The sequence below is a fragment of the Eretmochelys imbricata genome, chromosome 5 (assembly GCF_965152235.1).
Source record: "Eretmochelys imbricata isolate rEreImb1 chromosome 5, rEreImb1.hap1, whole genome shotgun sequence".
NCBI classification, from domain to species: domain Eukaryota; kingdom Metazoa; phylum Chordata; order Testudines; family Cheloniidae; genus Eretmochelys; species Eretmochelys imbricata.
In genome coordinates, this window is record NC_135576.1 from 78,649,174 (window position 1) to 78,670,666 (window position 21,493).

The 21,493-nt window shown below is 39.7% G+C and overlaps 1 protein-coding gene across 5 annotated transcripts in view; it reads left to right on the forward strand.

Annotated features, from left to right (window-relative positions):
• The window catches only part of CSNK1G3 (casein kinase 1 gamma 3), a 157,889-nt gene extending 139,525 nt beyond the window's left edge, over positions 1–18,364 (forward strand). For 3 of the 5 annotated variants that reach the window (XM_077817379.1, XM_077817380.1, XM_077817383.1), the window contains 3 exons: positions 1,383–1,489; positions 1,913–1,936; positions 15,917–18,364. In XM_077817379.1, coding sequence (XP_077673505.1) covers positions 1,383–1,489; positions 1,913–1,936; positions 15,917–15,971 — 186 coding nt within the window. In that variant the 3' untranslated portion in view covers positions 15,972–18,364. Of the gene's footprint in view, positions 1–1,382; positions 1,490–1,912; positions 1,937–12,667; positions 12,754–15,916 lie in introns of those variants that run through there. The other 2 variants (XM_077817382.1, XM_077817381.1) reach the window with 2 other exon arrangements.
• Positions 18,365–21,493: the final 3,129 nt, after the last annotated feature.

Here is a 21,493-nt window from a genome sequence, read left to right on the forward strand (position 1 = left end):
TATGTGGGTGCCCACGCAATAGAGTTCAGACTAAATCTGGCGGGCCTTAGGAACATCTGGTAAAATTCCTACACTGCATTGTTATCTTATCCAACAAGTCTACATCAGTTTCTGAAATCACATAATATCCCCAAAGTTGGATGATGACGTGTAAACTATATGTGTTTCTATTACATGTTGTGGATGAGCAGCATGAGCTAATCCCCATACATAATCCTATCATCTTCCCCAGGTGATCAAATCACAAGTCAGCTGAATCCCACTCCAGGAAAACACTAGGAAGGAAGGCTAAAGATGTGAGTGCATAGTCTACTAAAGAGTTGGATGTACAACTCGAAGCAAACTGAGTACCACTTGCCAGCCAACCAGACAACTCCTTTCAAGCACCTAGCAGTGAAAACTGATATGTTGGTTCCAGGGTAGAAGGGATGGATATGTTAGTGGGAGCTCCATCAGCATTAAGGGTTCTACAGAATGAGTTGTCAACCTTGGTTGTCATGCCTACCTTTCTTTCGTTATGGCCAGATGGGAAGGAGGTTCTGCAATTCTTTTTTGTTGTAGCATGAAGTCAGAGTGTAGAAAATATCAAAAACCATTGCTCCGGAGGATGACAAGCAATTGGTACTGAGTAAAGGGGGAATTTCATGCTCAATGAAGAAAACAAAACTTAGACACAGGAGTTCTGGGCTCACCTGAATACCCTTTTGCTCTGTTTTTGAGAACCAGAGGCGAAACTCTAACTAGCCCCATTCCAGACCTAAATTGCTAATCAGTAGAATGCCTGCCAACACACAGCCTTCAATGCAGGTCACCTGGTGAGGCCCTTCATTCACTGCACCCAGCTTGCTCATCCAGAAAGCCAAGAGGAAAAGATTTTTCTCTTACCTGCTTCTCTTGCCAGATGACCAGAACAGTTTCTTCCTTAATATCATCATGTTCTTGCTTTGTCTTAGCGATTGTATCAAAGAAAGCTGAGGATCTGGGGTGCTGCACTTAGGCTATGTCTACACTATGGACTTTACCACTCTCCAGCTGACATAGTGCTGTCCACACTGGTGCTTTTGTCGGTGAAACTTCTGTCAGTCAGGGGTTTGTTTTTTCCACCCTGTCTAACAAAAGTTTTGCTGACAAAAGTGCAAATGTAGACAAAGCCTCAGTCTGCCATTTTTAAGGAGTCAGTCTTGTAGATCACTTTTCCTGTAGCTGAGGGAGAGTGAGTGCATGGAGTAAAGTTAGTAAATTGTATTAGAAGAATGATGGTTACGAGAGCATCTAAAATGGTAATATATTAATAACGCTAATCTGGATTTTTCAGTATGTTATGCAGTTTCAGAATCCTATATGTGCACTTGCATGACTTAAAATACTTTTGGTAATTGCAGGTTGTAAGCTCAACAAATGGAGAATTGAACACAGATGACCCAACTGCAGGCCGTTCGAATGCTCCTATCACAGCCCCTACAGAAGTAGAAGTAATGGATGAAACAAAGTATGTATTGTTTTATCTGTTAAGGTTTAAAAGCCAGTGTTTTGATCCACAGTACTGAGCTAATCACTATTTCATTTACCTAGTTACTTATTAAAAGAACCATGCACACTTGTACTAGGAAGTGGCAAAATACTTCAATATTTGTGAGCTTTAATTATGTGGGCTGCAAATAATTAAATAATAGAATATCTGTTATCCTTAATGTTGACTCCATTAGTTAAAGTTAACATAACACAAATTGTTCACTTTACAGTAGTGAAATCCATACTTGATTTTGACATGTTAGCTAACAGCTTGGTAAGAAATTTTACTGTCTTTTGAAATCACTATACTGAATACAAGACTCGTGAAGAATTGTAGAACTTTTGCATGGTGTATGGTGTTCTGATTCTCTTTTTTCCCTTATTTTTTTTTTGTGCATAGCTGCCAGAAAGTGTTGAACATGTGGTGAGTTCCGAAGTGTAGGCAGGCAGAAATAGCTCCATTGGCTTTGTTCTCATTGCATGGCTTAAAACTTTATGGGGGAAAAAAGGCCTTAAAATGGCAATTACAATTGGAAAACCTATGCAAAAGGATTTGAAGTACATAGTACCATTAGACAGCCTGTCTTGGAGGCAGGAAGAAATACCAGCATGTTAAGGAGCTGTTTTGCCTGCTTCAACTCTTGTTTGTTTCAAGTGGTGTAGTCTGTGTGTATTTTCTCTAATACTTTTAAGTGGACAGTGCAATATCAGTGTTTTTTATATATTATTTGCTATGCCATTTTAGTGGAAAAACATTGATGTTTTCAGATGTTTTCATATTCAGGTAACAATTTAATATCTAGAAAATAACTAATTTATCTGAACTAGCACTAAATACTAGAGGATGTTTGAACTTCACATTTTTTTAAACATAGTACTTACTAAATTATTAGTCATTGACAACTTGCTAACTAATTACAAAAACTTAACTGCCGGGTACATAAATCACAGTGAAAGGGAAAAGTATTTGTTGATGTATAGTATGTGGGAATTAAATACACCCATTTGAATAGTGCAATTTGTAGTAAAGACTAAAACGAATTTTCCTTGATTATTAGAAAATAAATAAGGAGTTTTAACTGACACTTTTATATTGCTTTCGAGAACATGATTTCACAACGGTGTGTCCAGTTGGTCATCAGATGGAGACACTCATGCATGAAGGTCGTGGTACATTATTACTAGTGATAAGGGTAGTGTTACAGTAGTGCCCAGAGGTCAGACACAGTTGCACTTTGGCCCATTGTGTTAGGATCTCTAGAAAAAGATGTAGTAGTCCCTTCCCCAAAGAGTTGATACTCGCATGTGTTTCTTCTTTGATGTTAGGACTACCCAAAACATTAGTATTATTGAGATGGGAGATCTTAGGGGGAAGTAGGCCACTTGTAAAGCCTTACAATAAATCTCAACTCAAAACATTTCTTGGATTATACTTGCAGTGGAAAAATCTTTTTTGAAAGTCCATCAGTATATTCTGAGATGACTCAGTGTACAAATAAATCTGCCTTAGAATATTATTCTTAATGGTATGTAGTAGTATTTAATCACTGCTATGACCTCGTTTCACCAAAGCACTTTTAAAGAACATAGCTCAGTGATTCTCAAATTTTTTTTACTGGTGACCCCTTTCAGATAGCAAGCCTCTGAGTCCAACCCCCCTAATAAATTAAAAACACTTTAACATCATTATAAATGCTGGACACAAAGCAGGGTTTGGGGTGGAGGCTGACAGCTCATGACCACCTGGGGGGTCCCGACCCCCAGTTTGAGAACCCCTGCTATAGGTAACTTTAGATTATTTCTGATGTTATTGATTTTCAGGGCAGCTACTTAAAGTTGATTATGTAATTTACAAAACACTACTTGCCTCAATAGTCTACATACTAGATGATTTGTAGATTTGGCTTGACTTATACTAAAGCTGTTGCCAGGTGTTCATGTCTGGAAAAATGATGAAGAATAAGGCCAAAATTTTCAAATGTAGAAGCTTAGAGTTAGACAATTCAATCCATATTCAGGCACCTAAAAAAATGAAGTCCAGGCAGTTTTAAGAGATGCTCAGAAGCTGCTGCTTCCTTTGATTTATATAGCATTTATCTTCAGCATCTCTGAAAAAAAAACACTTATTTAGCTGCCTATCTTTGAATATTTTGGCCTAATTTTTTTTATTGCATCTCATATACTAAACAAATAAATCTTAACCTGTCTCTTTGTCTGACTCCAATTAATCTTTGTGACACATGGGAATCTCACTTTCCCAGAGAGGACAACTATTTTATTGCCAATGGAATCTAAACTACACCACCTGCTTCACCATCCTTTTAGAACTGGTTTTATGTTTTCTTAGTAATTAAAGACAGTAGTACTGCAAGCAGTAATATACTAGGTATATGCATTAGGGATTCTTTGAGGTATTATTAAGTGCTTTATAACTATATATTGCAAGAATCTTAATCAACTGTAAAAATAAAATAAAACTTAGTTTATATGGTGTTGTGAGGATTACTTAATGTTCAGACAGCAATGTAAAATGTAAGTATACCTATATTTTTCATATCCATACTAAGGACAGACATTATATGTAACTTTTTTTTTTAGGAAACTTGGTCTTTTGTCAAGAAACTAGTTACGTTTTGTTCCTTTGCCTAGTCTTTTCTCCCTCTGAAAATATGAACAATGTTAAAGCTTTCCAGAAATTTTCATTTGTAATATTTTCCCATATTCCAGGAGCATGAATTTAGTATTTGCCCAAAATGTCATTAGTCTCACAGTTTACTTCTAAGACACAATTTATTTTCGGTTTCAGGGATTTTTTTAGATTGCAGAAAAATTGCTCTCACAGCTAGCTGCCAGTGATTTATGGACGCAAGCATAGTTTAGCCAGTTGTAGATATACCTCTTCTGTTGACCTTATGAATCTTGTAGCTTGTTTTCCTGTAAACATCTGATTGCCAGCCAAGGGGCACTTTATAATTGCCAGTCCAACAGTATTGTTACTGTGCTTTCTGTGTGTGAGTGTAATATGTGTGTGTGTGTGCACGCACAAAAAATATACAAATATACTTTGATATCACAAAAGTACTGTGATTGTGTTGGTCATATATTTAAAAGCAGCACAGTATTTACACTCAGCCTAATTTTTAAAAATGAAATACTCTAATTTTAAATTAAATAAAAAGAACAGAAGTACTTGTGGTACCTTAGAGACGAACAAATTTATTAGAGCATAAGCTTTTGTGGGCTACAGCCCACTTCATCGGATGCATAGACTGGAACATATAGTAAGAAGATATATACACATACATATAAGTTGGAAGTTGCCATACAAACTGTGAGAGGCTAATTAGTTAAGATGAGCTATTATCATCAGGAGGAAAAAACTTTTCTAGAGATAATCAAGATGGCCCATTTAGAGAGTTGACAAGAAGGTGTGAGGATACTTAACATAGGGAAATAGATTCAATATGTGTAATGACCCAGCCACTCCCAGTCTCTATTCAAGCCCAAGTTATTGGTACCATTAATGGTATTTCCCTCAGTTAAGTATCCTCACACCTTCTTGTCAACTGTCTAAATGGGCCATCTTGATTATCACTATAAAAGTTTTTTTCTCCTGCTGATATTCGCTCATCTTAACTAATTCTATACATCCAATGAAATGGGCTGTAGCTCACGAAAGCTTATGCTCTAATAAATTTGTTAGTCTCTAAGGTGCCACAAGAACTCCTGTTCTTGTTGCTGATACAGACTAACACGGCTGCTACTCTGAAACCTTTAAATTAAATGTTTTCTATTTCTGTATGACTATTTAATTATTTTATGGTGCTGTAAGTTTGCATGATGTTTTATAGCTTTAGGACCAAGTTCCTATCCCAAAGAATTCACAAACAAATTTTAAGAGTTAGGGATTTTGTCATTGTTTTTTCTGTGGAAAATACAGTTTCCACAAAATCAAAATTTTCTGTAGGGAAAATAAAATTTTGGCAAAAGTAACAATAAAAATATTTTGTTTTGGCTCAGGTTGTCTTGAATGGAAATACTTTGATTTGTGGAACCAAATCAAAACATTTCATTTCAGCTCAGTTCAGTTCAACACTGAATTGCATCTGCCTAAGCTGTTGCAGTGCTTTATGGGAGTTTGTGTTTCAGATGCTTCATGTCTCCATTGTCCATTGCGGGTTGGGCTCCTTAACTAAGTTACATATCCCATGAAGCAGCACAGTCTGTCCTCTGGCTGCATCACTATTGCACTTCACAGAAGATGTATTCTGGCCAGGGAGCCTGGCTAATAGGGAAGATTGGGGACATGAGGACCCCGAACTACAACTCCTGTGAAGCACTGCAGCAGCTCAGACAAATGCAGTTCAGAGCCAAACTAAGCACAAACTCAGTGTTTTGATGCTCGAACGGCAGTGTTCCATATTGATCAAAATGTTCCAACATTTTGAAATCAGATTTTTTTGCAACATTTTATTCTGTGAAAATTTCAATGTTTTAACTTTTGTTCTGATTCAGGTCAAATTTAAAATGTTGAAATATAAACTTCTTGGAGTGATTGCTCATGTCCATTGCATTGTGGTGTGTGGGCTTGCCACATGCAACAGTCCCGGAAGTTTTTCCCCCAGTGGTATCCGTAGGGGACCAGCTCTGGCTCCCTCTGGAGTGGCGCGCATATGCACTGGTATAAGGGGCACCGACAGCTCCCCCTCCCTCAGTTATTTCTTACCACCAGTGATGGTGCTGGAACGTCTCTTTGCCTTGGCATGCTTTCCTTCTCAACTGTGCCTAGTTGTGAATCTCTTGTATATAGTTCTTATAAAGTTTGTATAGTTTATTATTTCCCTTAGTGCATAAGTTAGAAATAGTTAGTTAGTACCCTATGGGACTTAGCCTACGGACAGGGCATGCCCCGATCCACGGGCTTCAAGCCTTGTGACCACTACAGAAAACCTATGGCAGTCAGTAATCCCTACCGAAGCTGTCTGAGGTGTTTGGGGGAGACCCACATACGTGACAAGTGTTGCATTTGTAAAAGTTTCAAGCCGCGAATCAGAAAGGAGCAGGACATTCGAATTAGAGCGCTCCTTAGGGAGTCGGCCCTTGCACCAGCCTCAGAGCTGGCTAGATCGGACTCTGCTCCAAGCACTACAGCATTGGTGCGGAGTTCACCGCCAGCACCAGCCTCCAACTGGCACCAATCCCCATCCCTGGTACTGGCTAAAAAGCAAAGAAAGGCAGGGAGAGGGCGTTCTTCTATGTCCCATAAAGGGAAGGAGAGCGCTGGAGGAGAGCAAAGACCCACGCGGGGCAGCGCCTCCCCTCCAGCCGGTGGCCAGACTCCAGCACCTGTTGAGTTGTCGAGCCCTTTTTGAGATCTGCCTGCCACCCTGAGAAGCAGCAGAGGTACTTGGCACCTGACGATGCCGTCCGCGCCGGAGGCTTTTCAGCACCCCTACTTTTTTCCAACCACTTGTCTTCCTTCCTCTCTGCCTGGGCCTCTATAACATCAGATTAGTGGGTCCTCAGCACAGCAGCAGGGAGGTATACCCTCCAGTTTATTTCTATTGCCCCCTCCCCCATCCCTCTTCAGGGACCCTTCTCGTGAGCATCTGCTCGCTTATTAGGTGCAGTGCCTTCTGCGGGTGGGAGCTGTGGACAGAGTCCCTCTGTGCTTGAGGGGGGAAGGGTTTGAATCCCGCTTTGTTTTTATCCCAAAGGCCAAGCCTCATCGTCAAGCTGCGGAGCCTCAACAAGTATCTCAAGAAGTTGAAGATCTGCATGGTCTCCCTGGATCCAGGAGACTGGTACTCCGCCCTCGACCTGAAAGATGCTTACTTTCACATACTTCACGGACACAGATGGTTCCTAAGTTTCGTCATTGGGACTTCCCACTACCAATTTGCAGACTCCCTTTTAGCCTAGCAATGGTGACAAGGGAGTTTACGAAGTGCATGTCGGTGGTGGTGGCCTACCTCAGATGTCAGGGTATCCAGATCTACCTGTACGTCGATGACTGGCTCATCAAGGGCCGATCCAGGTCCAGTGCAGCGTTGAGACGTTGCCAGCCACTTGTCAAGCTCTAGGCCTGTTGATAAATGAATGAAAATCAACGTTGGTCCCGGTCCAAAGGATATAGTTTATCAGAGTGGTACTCAACTTTACCCGAGATAGAGCATTCCTGCCAGAGGCCAGATTCACGGCAATGTCAGATCTGATTGCCAGCATCACTGCCCATCTGCTCACCACTGCCTGGGTCTGTCTCAGATTATGGGGCACATGGTGGCATGCAAGTACGTTGTCTAGCATGCAAGACTCAGCCTGTTTCCCCTCCCAGATGTGGCTGGCGTCGGTCTACTCACCAGCCAGACGTCACCTGGACAAGCGCCTCATGATCCCACTGTGGGTACTTACCTCCCTGCAGTGGTGGTCTGACCAGATTCTGATGTTGGAAGGTGTGCTGTTCCTGAGCCCGCGACCCACAGTCTATCTGATTTCAGATGTGTCCGACCTTGATTGGGAAGCAGATCTCAGTATACTGTGGACTCAGGGGTTATGATCACGAGAGAAACTCGAGTTACATATAAACGTCAGGGAGCTCAGAGCCATTCCTCTGTCTTCCGGAGTGTTCCTTCCCCAACTGTCTGGTCGGGTGATGCAGGTGTTGATGGACAACACAGCCTCCATGTTCTATGTCAACAGGCAGTGGGGAGCTCATTTGTCAACTATGTGCCAGGAGGCTCTCAGTCTGTGGGACTTCTGCATTCAGCATACAATCCATCTGGAAGCCTCGTACCTCCCCGGCATGCGGAACATGTTGGCAGATCACCTCACAGATCCTTCTTCTCTCATCACGAGTGATCCCTTCACTCTTCCAGAAGTGGGGAGCTCCCCGTGTGGACCAGTTCACCACCAGACAGAACAAAAAGTTTCGTCAGTTCTGCTCTCTGCAAGGCATCAGCAGAGCCTCACTTTCCAGTGCCTTTCTCCTGTTATGGTCAGGAAATGTATGCTTTCCTGCCCATTCCACTCATCAGTAAAGTCCTCTTAGAAATCAAGAGGGACAAAGCACGGGTCATTATGATCGCCTCGGCATGGCCTCGCCAGCATTGGTTCAGCATGCTCATGGACTTAGCTGTAGCAGCCCCATGGCCACTTCCCAGCCCCATGGGCTACTGTCACAGGATCACGGTTGGCTCCTGCACCCGAACCTTGCCTCTCTCCACCTCACAGCTTTGATGCTGCGTGGCTGAATCCAGAGGAACAGTCCTGCTCTAGTCAGGTACAGCAGGTCCTCTTGGAGAGGAGGGAGCCCACTATCAGAGCAACTTATCTGGCAAAGTGTTTCTCCTGCTGGGTGTTGGAGTGGAGTATCTCCCCAACCCAGTTGTCTCTGCAGTCCATTCTGGATTACCTGCTTCACTTAAAGCACCAGGGCCTTGCCTTCTCTTCGATCAAGGTTTTCCTGGTGACAATATGAGGGTGGAACCACGTCCAGGGTAGATCAGTATTCTCGCATGAGATGACTATTAGGTTCCTGAAAGGCCGTGAAAACTCTTTCCACTGGTCCAAGACCTGGTCCTCCAATGGGACCGAGACCTGGTCCTCTCCAGGCTCATGGGCCCACCCTTTGAGCCTATGGCTTCTTGTTCCCTCCCACCTGTCGTGGAAGGTCACATTCTTGTAGCTATTACCTCGGTGAGATGAGTCTCTGAGATTAGAGCCCTTACTTCAGAGCCCCTGCACACGGTGTTCTATAAGGACAAGGCTCAGCTGCAGCCCCATCTGACCTTCCTGCCAAAGGTGGCATTGCACTTCCATGTCAATCAGGATATTTTTCCTCCAGGTGTTCTAGCCAAAGCCTCATACGACAAATGAGTAGAGGCATCTGCATACTCTAGATGTCAGGCATGCACTGACTTTCTACTTGGAGCACTCCAAGGCTTTCCGCAGATAGACTCAGCTCTTTATTGCGGTAACTGACAGGATAAGAAGGGCCTTCCTTTGTCCTCTCAGAGGATTTCAACCTGGATCACCACCTGCATCTGTACTTGCTATGAGATAGCAGGGGCTGTGCTTCCACCGATAGTGAAGGCTCATTCAACATGGACACAGGTGTCTTCGGCAGCTTTCCTAGCACATGTCCCTATCCAGGACATCTTCAGGACTGTGTCGTGGTCTTCGGTACACACGTACATGACTCATTACGCCATTACCCAGCAAGCCAGAGATGACACTGGATTTGGTAGAGCTGTGTTGCAATAGACATGTCCATGAACTAGTCCCTGCCTCAAGACGTACTACTTGGGAATCACCTGCAATGGAATGGTCATGAGCAATCGCTTGAAGAAAAAACAGTTACTAACCTTTTGTAACTGTTCTTTGAGATGTGTTGCTCATGTCCATTCCATGACCCACCCTCCTTCTCCTCTGTCAGAGTTCCAGTAAGAAGGAATGGGGGAGCCAGCAGCGCCCTTTGTAGCGGTGCATACAAGTTCCACTCCAAAGGGCGCCAGAGCCGGTCCCCGACAGATACTACTGAGGGGAAAACTTCCAGCAATGCTGCATGTGGCGAGCACACACACGTACAATAGAATGGGCATGAGCAACACATCTTGAAGAACAACAGTTACAAAAGATTAGTAACTGTTTTTTCCCCTGGGATGGAACTTCCAGTTGTTGATCAGTTCCACTAATTTTTTGAAATTGTAAGCCCTCCCAGACAGGGTCTTTGTATGTACAGAGCCTGGCACAGTGAAGTGCCAATCCTGATGGGGTCGGTGGGAATGATTGTAATATGAATATTAAATAACAGATAAAATGCATACAAATATCAACACATGAATAAAATCGAAGTGATAATAAAACAGGGAGACCAGGGAAAATCTTTTGGGGGTGCTTTATTATGATGGCCTCATTAAAATATAATCATATCCTGGATAAGAATAGGAGTGGTACGTGGGGAAGTACCTGAGTGGAGGCTAGTGTGGTAGCATCAGAGCCAAAAGAGAAGGTTTAATATTTAGCATCTTAGAGGCAAATTGAAGGAGAGTGAAGCTGCTTGGTACAGTGGAAGTAAGACGTTGCCCAAGGTATAGGGAGCAGCATGCGCGAGAACATGATTTGGAGGGAGGAGATAAAAGCAACAAGAAAAAGTTTAGAATTAACTGAGCGAAGGGTATATGAGAGGCAAGAGCAAAATAACAAAAAACCTTGCCTCGAGATAGGCACGAGAGAGAGGTGGAAGGAGGCTGAGCAATGAGAGACTTGAGAAGTGCAGTGACATTGTAGCAGTAAGGTAGATAAATGTTTATAGTCATGAAATTTTGGATAAACTAGACTAAAGTGAGGTGGAACTCGAAGGTCAGAGAAGATGAAGTAGTGGCAGTAAACAAAGGAGGAAAGAACAAAGGCTTGTCTATACAGGGAATAGTTAATCCTGTTTAATTAGGAATAGTTAACTCCATCTGTGGACACTCTTATTCCAAAATCGATTAAGCTAATTTGGAATTAAGCACTCTTATTCTGGAATAAGAATTTCCACACATAGTTAATCAGGAATAGTTAATCCTCTTTAAATTCAAACCCTATTTCATTTTGAATTATCTTTCATGTGTAGAGCTCTAAACCTTGGGTCAACATTTTTAGCAGTGGGGATTAAGTAGTATTTTGGAGATATTGAACAAAAAACAAGATTTGCTAATACACTTGATGGGGAGAAGGGAGGAAGACTTTTAAACATAACATTGAGATTGCAGGCATAGGTTATATCATAAAGGTAGTTTTACCTTGGGTAGAAAAGGGGGATAAACTGTTGCCTTCCCTTAGGTAGGATAATCGCTGTTTATGCAACAGGTGAAAGTTATTACACCCACAAGCAAAAAGTTTAGAAAACATGATCAACTTTTGTCATATAGAAAACATTTTTAATGGCATAAAATATTTGTTAATACATGAGAACATGCCTTGCAGATTGTGGATACCTTCTTTCCTATTAAGTATAAGTATAATAGTAACTTTTAACATCCATAGATATTTGTGTGCATTCTTAAAGTTGTGGTAGCTGTGTGTTTCAAACATTTAAATGCACAGAGAATTTGTGGACTATTAAAATAGTTTTATAGCAGTTCAATAGTTTGTTCGATAGTGAGGCCCTCTAGTGACAGCATATTTGAACACCGCAGGATTTTTGTTACAAACTGTATTCGTCAAGGGTTTGTAAACTGTTTGTATAAATTTAGAGACACAAGGTGGGTGAGGTAATATCTTTTTTTGGACTAATTTCTGTTGGTGAAAGAGACAAGCTTTCAAGATTACGCAGAGCTGTTCAGGTCTGGGAGAGGTACTCAGAATGTCACAGTTAAATTAAAGGGTGGAAGAGATAAGGAGTTAACACATTTGGCAAGAATCCATTCAAGGTAAAATGTGCACTTAACAGCTCTACAGTCACAGGACAAAAAAGGGTTAGTGGGTTATAGATTTTTGTAGTGAGCCATAAATCCAGTGTCTTTATTCAATCTATGATTTTTGGTGAATCTGTGAATTTTGGTGTCTAGCAGAGTTATGAATTTAAGTTCCCAGGCTCATCCTTTGCTGGGTTTGTGCAAGTTTCCTTTGAGGATGAAGACAGAGGACTTGAAAAGTGTTTAACTATGGGTGATATGATATTTTTTTTGTCGTTTATTATTTTCTGTGTGAGCTCTTTTAAGAGTGTAGTGATTGTCTGTTTTCACCCATGTAGTTGTTGGGGCATTTTGTGCACTGGATGAAGTACACCACGTGTTGTGATAGGCATGCGTAGGACCCATGGATCTTGAAAGATGTGTTGTGGTATTGACCATCATATCAGTGAAGATACGTCTGCAGGTTTTGCTTTGCATCTGGTGTTATGGGAGAGGTTGTGTTGCTTTGAGTTGGTGTCCTGGTCTGTGGGGAACTTGCTTCTGCTGATGAACTGGAGGATGGGGGGAGGCTTGAAGGCCAGAAGAGAGGTTTCAGGAAAGATTTCTTTCAGGATATGGTCCCCTTAAAATATGGGTGGTAACTGTTTAGTGATAACCTGTAAACGTTCCAGTATGGAGTGGTAGGTGACAACTAGGGGTGTACAGTCAAAGGTTTTTTTTTTTCCTGTATTGAAGTATGTTCTCTTGTGGTATAGGGGTTGCCCATTCTGACGCAATCTGCTTCTTGGTGGAGTATCATTGAGTGAAGGTGGTTTTAGGTCTGTTAAAGTGTATATTAAGGTATAAATTTAGCTCTATGTTGAATCTTGCCATAAGAGCTTTTATGTTGGGAGATTTTAAAATAGATGTCTACATTTTCTTACATAAATTTAGATATATTTGAATGACATTTATTAAAATTAGAGGCTTTGAGAGTTCCAACACTTCAGATGTTAATTGTATATTTGTAATGTCAGAGCTTTCAAGGCAGTTTAATGATTTGGAATGTATATTTATGTTCCTCCAACAAAAAACTTTAATAATACATATTAAAATTCAAGGATTTATTTCCCCTTACCAATAGCTTTATGACTTCAGCATTTTATAGAGAAATCCTCTTAATTGAGATACCCTGTTAGAATTAAGATCAATATCCATTAATAGAAGAGATCTTTGGAATAGTAATACTTCAAAGTTCATGAGGTTCATGGAGTTGATGGGAGATACTGTCTGGATTGGTTAAGGATGGAATTTTTCTGCATGCCCAGTGCCAGTTGCATTGGCAGTTGTGCAAAGTCCACATGTAGTTGGCATGGAAGGAGCAAACTAATAAGAGCAGGAACTAGTAAAGCAGTACACGCATAATGTATAGATCACAACTAAGGAAAGACTGAAACCCGATAGGGAAGGAAGCATGCAGAACCAACGTCCCTAGATCAGAGCACATTAAAAAACTGTTAATGTGCTTCAGCATGGTCCACACAGACAGTTAGTCCATGGCAGGCTAGTGTGGGGTAGATACACGCCTCAGTTTGCCACAAACTAAATGTTTGTGTAGACAAGCCCTAAGTGAACCTATAATACAAGGTGAAACCTTCTGAGAGCTGGAAACATAATAAATGGAGGCAGGAGCCCAAGTGGCATATCACCAGAACCCTAAGATTAAATGTCCTGGTATTATGCCATGTGTTTTGTTAAACAGTGCATTGATGAGTGATTGTGCCATGCCTCCAAAGGTGTGATAGCTAGTAGTGAATGGTGAATGAAAGCTTGCAAAGGGATTCAGTGAATGAGGAGTTGTCATTGAACCAATTTCTGCAGATGTGCTTTCAGGTTCAGAACCTAAGCATAAACTGTAGTGGTCATAGCTTGGCCATTTGTACATGGATCACCAAAAAAATCTAAGGATTTATGGACAGATTTTAGGTGCATTTGTTATTCTTCAAGATCTGCTATGTTCTATTTTTTCATAAGGACTATATAAATAACATTATATTGCTGGTACCTATATCTTGAAAATAATTATTTAATCTATATAGATTCTTCTATGGTCTTCTAATTGTGGGTTTCCTCATTATTAATAACTAATGTTTTTTTCTACTGAAAGTCACGTAACTCTGACCATCCTTGGTCTGAGTCTGTCCCCCAGTTCTGTTCGTGATTGAGCTACAGATTGCCCTTTGATAATATTTTGAGAGAGCGATTCTTCCTCCCTCCTCTCACTATGGATGGATTCCTCATCTCTCTTGGAACACTAATGACCCTTACTTTTTCTCCATTTCAAAATCCACATCTCAACCAAGCAGGCAGGATTCCTTCTAGAACATAACTGATGCTGATGCTTGATGAGCTGAAGGACTGCTGAGATAGTGAAAGCACACTGATCCTCTTCACTGCAGTAGCTGTAGAATATGTCACTTCCACAGCACTTCTCACCTCGAGAAGGAGAGGCTATGGATAGCAATCCTTACCTAGTGTGCAGCACAGTACTATAGAGCACTACCAACAAATCACAGAATGTGTACTGGGCCAGCTATCCTATATTCTAAAATAAAGTTTGCCCCATTCACTTCTGAAATTATAATAAATAAAAAAGATAATATGGATATTTTCTCCATTGTTCATTTTAACCTTAGAGCAGATCTCCAGGAAGTCTCAGCAGGTTTTATCTTGGGGTTTTAGAGAGGGCTAAATTCCTTTATGCTAACATAGCAAGGAAAATGCCACAAGTGTCGTTTCTTCCATCTGTCTGTTCCTTTGGTCCTCTTTTTGTTGTCTTCTCCCAGTATTTTTTCTCTTGTTTAGTCTTTGATTTTTAAAAACACATCTCCTTTCTTCTGTGTCTTGTGTTTCTCCTTTTTTTTTATTTTCCCTCATTTTTTTCATTCATCTGTATTTGTTTGCTCTTCTAATACTCCTACCCCTTTGCTCCTACCTGACTCTCCACTCTGTCACTACATTGCAATTGACAAATTTTTGTCAGCTTCACATTTTCCCTCAGTATATAATGAAGCAGACGAACGGATACCAGTATACTGTACCATTCTACTTTGAGTTCAGATTCTAGCTTCGTTGATGTTTCTTCACGGCACTGAATCAGAATGTGAATTTTAAAATTATTGTTAAACATTGGTTTGGTTTGAGACATTTCAAAAAAACCCAACAAATCCTTTCCCAAACTCTGAGTGCTTAAAGGGTGCCTTTTAAATTATGTTGGGTAGCAACAGCAATATTAGTGAATTTTAGTGTAGTGGTCAGTATTTTAAATAAATATTTAAAATACATTTACATTCCTGTTTGTCATACTAGCACTTAATGAAAAGTAATACATGGGATATCAAAACACTTTTATTTCCAAAAATACACCTTTCATCCTCCATATATAATGCTTTATTATAATTCTCAAACTAATACGGCTGTTCTGTCTTGGCATGAAACTATAATGGTCACTTTTATTTGTAACTCTCTTGTCTATTATGTAACTTATTTGACTGTCTCCAAAGAAAGGGTGAAAAGAGTTAGGATCGGTGGGCAGTGATCGATCTAGCAGGGTTCGATTTATCGCGTCTAGTCTAGACGTGATAAATCGACCCGCCGAGCACTCTCCCGTCGACTCCTGTACTCCAGCTTGGCAAGAGGCGCAGGCAGAGTCGACAGGGGAGTGGCAGCAGTCGACTCACCGCAGTGAAGACACCACGGTAAGTCGATCTAAGTACATCAACTTCAGCTATGTGAATAATGTAGCTGAAGTCGACGTACTTAGATCGATTTCCCCCCCACCCCCCGCGCAGTGTAGACCAGGCCTCAGTCACCCTCAATGGAGATTAATATGTACCTTGCAGTGGTATATAACTTTATAAGAGTTTTAACTGCATATTTTAAATTAAACAAGTATGGCATTAGATATGATTTATTTTTGTGCTTCCTTTTTTTGTTAAATCTCATATTTCCTGTCACACTTGCAGGTGCTGTTGTTTTTTCAAGCGAAGGAAAAGGAAAACCATTCAACGCCACAAATGACTCTGGAAGCAGGCAGAACATGGGGAATTACTTTCTTGTTCATCTGCTGTCTTGTGATTTTAAAAAAAAAAAATCATTTCTGTAGTGACTACAAATTATTTTCAAAGACTCCATCTTAAACAAAAATGTCATGCCTCCATGCTTTGGTTTGGTTGTCCTTCATTTGTATTTTATTTTTCATCCATCTCTTCTGGAAGCTTTAAAGTTTTATGAAACGTGAGTGCTTCTTTGACCATCAGTAAATGGACTAGTGAAATGGTACAAATGAACACTGCTCTATCTTCAGCAAAACTAAACTTCAAAAGCATTTCTTCTGTCCTAGAAAGCAATTAGCAGTATCTTAGCTGAAGATCAGATATGTCATAAATCTGGTTTTTGATGAGTTCTATAGCAGCATGTTGAAAGCAGTCTTTTCAAGTGGATAATGAAAAAAGAAAAGTATAGTTGCCCAAGCATTTAAAAATAATAAAAAGTCTTACCTTAAGATTTCTTATTGTCTGTGACATCTGCATTGATTGTTCAGTATTACTGATGGTACTGCAGTCCCAAACTGTATTGTATTAGCATTAAATCCTCTCCATGATATCATGGTACAGTCACTACCTGGAGATACTGAGGATGAAGCTAGATGGATTCAGCTAATGACAGTGGTCTACGCTGTAATTGCTAATGAACAAAAAGATATCATCAGTCGACTCTGAGTTTGAAAATGTGCTTTTGTTGTGGCTCTAATGGAGTTGCAGTATAGTAGAAATGGCAGCAATGCTTGTACAAAAATACAAATGTTTGTATAATATAAGTTGTGCTTCTGGTTACATTAGACAGGAAGATGAAATACCTTCAAAAGAGAAGATATTTAAGGGTTATAAAATACACTAAGAAGAAATAAATGTGAATCTGCTTAAAGTGGAATGGGAATTAAAGCCTACAATTCCCATTCAGGCTACTGCTGAATGACAACATCCTCCTTAAACTGAAAATTTGGATGTGCCATGTAACTGTTAGATCTTGTTGGTAAATTATTTTACTCATCGATTTTCTTTTTTTTTTTTTTAAAGGGCAATGGAAATGGGTGGAACTTATATGCCTTCTCTGTGTACTAGACTGTAGTACCTAAAACTTCGCTGTGGTTTTCTGGAACCTTCTTAACTTTCTGTGTAATATTGCAACTGATGTAAGATATTAGGGAAAGGATGGTTCAGGTACTTTTCCCCCACAGTCCTTTGAAGTGCCTGCAATATCTATAAACCAGCTGTTCTGTAGAAAAGGCAGCCCATTCCATTTTTTCAAGTCTGCTTCATTTAAAGCCATAATGACAGAGGTATGCTTTTGTCATATTTAGCTGCAAGTACTTGGAGAGATGGAATAAAAGGACGGAAGTGGCTAGACAGACTTGTTGACCAAAACTCAGATTAATTCTTACAATTTTTAAAAAAGCCTTCTAGAGCTAACTTATTTTTTTTTCTGCCAACATATGCCTTCTGGCATACCTATTTATTTTTAAATCTGTTTTGTGGTAACATTCAAAATGTGTATTAAAATAGACAAATGCACACCTTTGAATTCATTATTGCATTTACGGGAATTTTAGTTGTTTTTTATAATTTATTTTTTCTTAACTGCCAAAACTGCAGTGCATTGTTTTGATGAATTATGTGCTCACATGAACACAAAAATGTGTAATCTGGTCATTGTCACTGTTGCTGTTAATGTTCTTGTTAAATTTTTGTGTTAAAAACCTGAACTTGGCCTACAAAAGTATATACTGTATAACTGGGTCAACAGTTTCCACTCAACCTGTTTGTATTACTGATTGTCTTAAACTCATGGACAGTTACATAATGTTCTTTATTTTGATTTGAATTGAAAAAGTAGGTTGACTTGACCATTCTAATGTGAAAACCTGTCTTTCTTTGCAGTATTTGACCAAATTTGTCACTCCATAATATTTGTAAATACATGCAGTGTTGTCTTTCTTATCATACAGTTTAGTTCAATTCTCAAGGGATGTTTGGCCTGTACAGTGTTTATATGATCTGAACTCCTTACACACAACAAGATGTGTATATTAATCCAATTATGGACTTAAATATAAAAAAATTATAAAATCTGTTAATTTGCTGCAAAGACCAGTATCTAGACATTTTGCTTTTTAGCAATATTTTTAAGTGCTCAATTTTAATGCCGAGGAACATTTCCTTCTGGCAACACACACTGGTCAATAATAAGTAAAGCAGGTATGTTCAGGTTAAGCCAACGTTTTGCGTTTGTGTGCTTTTCCCCTTCTAAACTAATGAAGTCAACATTGCCTGAATGTCAGAATAATGAAATAAATACCTGTTTAAAATTATGTAACTGAAGAAGAAAAAAAAATAAAATGGTAGTTTTTTTAACTTGTCTTTTCCCCCCTTTCTGACAGTGTTGGATATAATAGTGGAAGTCATTAGTCTGGGGCCTCCCAAGCAGTTATAATCACTCTATTTGGACTGGACTCCCAAAGCATTGCTCTTGTAAAAGAAAGTCACTAAAAATGGCAGCCTGATGATGCATTTAGACAGCAAATGGATGGAAGTACATAAGTCTGATTGGAATCTGCTCTATGATGTGGTATTCACTCTTTGGGAGCTGCCCATGGTTGCAATAGGGTATTTGCAACAGTGTCTGGCATATATTTTAAGAAAAATATTCTAGTGGAGTTGGTTGCCTAACAGTTTCCTATATAATGCCATGATTTCAGTTGCTTATAACTTCTCCAAACTTTAACTGTTCAGGCTGACATTTTCCATGCCAGATGCCTGTCTCAGGTGAAATTTTTAAAATTTTTTAAACATTTAAGATAAAATAGCTCCACAGTTTCCAAATATGAGATTAGGGAAAAAATACATTGGTTTGCCTATGTTGCCCGGACGGAAGAAAATCTTAACCATTTCATTGAGAAGGTTCAGCATCTGTATGCTGTCGAGCAAGGACTTGAATTTTAATTAGGGCTGTCCAGCGATTAAAAAAATTAATTGCGATTAATTGCGCTGTTAAACAATAATAGAATACCATTTATTTAAATATTTTTAGATGTTTTCTACATTTTCAAATATATTGATTTTAATTACAACACAGAATAAAAACTATACAGTGCTCACTTTACATTTTTATTACAAATATTTGCACTATAAAAAACAAAAGAAATAGTATTTTTCAATTCCCCCATTGCAAGTATTGTAGTGCAATCTCTTTCTCATGAAAGTTTAACTTACCAATGTAGAATTATGTACAAAACCTGAATTCAAAAATAAAACAGTGTCAAACTGTAGAGCCTACAAGTCCAATCAGTCCTACTTCTTGTTCAGCCAATCACTCAGACAAACAAATTTGTTTACATTTGCAGGAGATAATGCTGCCACTTCTTATTTACCTGTCACCTGAAAATGAGAATAGGCGTTCTCATGGCACTGTTGTAGCCAGCATCACAAGATATTGACATGCTGGATGCCCTAAAGATTCATATGTCCCTTCATGCTTCAACCAGCATTCCAGCGGACATGCGTCCATGCTGATGATGGGTTCTGCTCGATAATGATCCCAAGCAGAGCAGACCGATGCATGTTCATTTTCATCATCTGAGTCAGATGCCACCAGCAGAAGGCTGATTTTCCTTTTTGGTGGTTCAGGTTCTGTAGTTTCCGTATCTGAATGTTGCTCTTTTAAGTCTTCTGAAAGCATGCTCCACACCTCATCCCTTTCAGATTTTGTAAGGCGCTTCAGATTCTTAAACCTTGGGTAGAGTGCTGTAGTTATTTTTAGAAATCTCACATTGATACCTTCTTTGCGTTTGGTCAAATCTGCAGTGGAAGTGTTCTTAAAATGAATATGTGCTGAGTGATCAGCCGAGACTGCTATAACATGAAATATATGGCAGAATAGGGTAAAACAGAGCAGGAGACATACAGTTCTCCCTCAAAAGAGTTCAATCACAAATTTAATTAATGAATTTTTTTTTAACGAGCATCATTACCATGGAAGCATGTCCTCCTGAATGGTGGCTGAAGCATGAAGGGACATATGAATGTTTAGCATATCTAGCATGTAAATACCTTGCAATGCCTGCTACAAAAGTGCCATGTGAATGCCTGTTCTCACTTTCAGGTGACAAACTGTCTCATGGCCCAGAGACGGATTACCCCTGACGGGCCACAGGTTGCCCACCATTGTTCTGAAGTTTTACATTGTTTTGTTTTTGAGTGCAGTTATATTAAAAAAATAAAAATCTACATTTGCAAGTTACACTTTCATGATAAAGAGATTGCACTACAGTACTTTTATGAGGTGAATTGAAAAATACTATTTTTGTTTATCATTTTTAGAGTGCAAATATTAGTAATCAAAAATAATATAAAGTGAGCTCTGTACACTTTGTATTCTGTGTTCTAATTGAAATCAATATAATAAATTTCACTTGGTATTCTATTTCTTAACAGTATGATTAAAACTGTGATTAATCATGATTATTTTTTTTGAATTAATCACTTGAGTTAGCTGTGATGAATCAACAGCCCTAATGTTAATAGATGGGCCATCCCTATGTCAGGTATGTGCCTTTTGTCATCCAGGTAGGTAAATAAATAAATAAAACCTGTCCAAATCTTGCCACAGTATAAGCCTTTGAATATCATGATTCACTCATACTTGGTATAGTTTTGCTAGAGACTGCCAGCATTATACTCAAGATTCTCACTCAGTCAAGTGGGATGAGTATGCGCTCTTCCCATACAGCAGCTGAGCATACTGCAGGCCGAGCAGCATTTTCCATACAGTTCTATTTTGTGCAGGCTACTGTGGTGCTGTGCACTGGAATTGAGAGTAGGGAGACTCTCTTCTGTGCTCTGAATGGTCCTGCTTCTTGAACCCAGGCACTATGTTGGAGGAAGTAGTTTGATTCAGATGCAGAGTAGTGGGAGACAGACAGGAGATGCTCTAGTGGTTAGGGCCCAATTCCCTACTCCGCCACAAACTTACTTCCAGTCATTTAGTCTTTCTGTGCCTCAATTCCCTATCTGTAAAAATCCGTACCTCACAGAAGTGTTGTGAGCTTAAATACATTAAAGATTGTGAGGCATTTAGAAAAGCGCTATGAAACCCACCGGCAAATGTTTATTTCCCTTTGAGTGGCTGGATCACACAGAACGTAAATCTGCTGCTACCAGTTAATCCACTAGTTCATGTGGTAGAAATCCATACTGTGGATCTAAAGATTCAACCTGTGGGGAAGACCCACATGGAGGTCAGTATGATTCCAAGTGATGGAATTTATTTTTTCAGTTTACTTAGAAGTTAGGAAATGCCAGTATTGAAGTTGCATGTACAACTTAACTTCAGCTTCCTGTATGCATATGCATTATGATGGCCTTTAATTCCATTATCACACTTTTTCCCCACAACCCTGCGTCGTTCAGTGCACAATATGGACCATATTGAGGGAGCAACTATTCTATATTTTGCTTTCCCCTCATGATTCAATGGGTGGACTC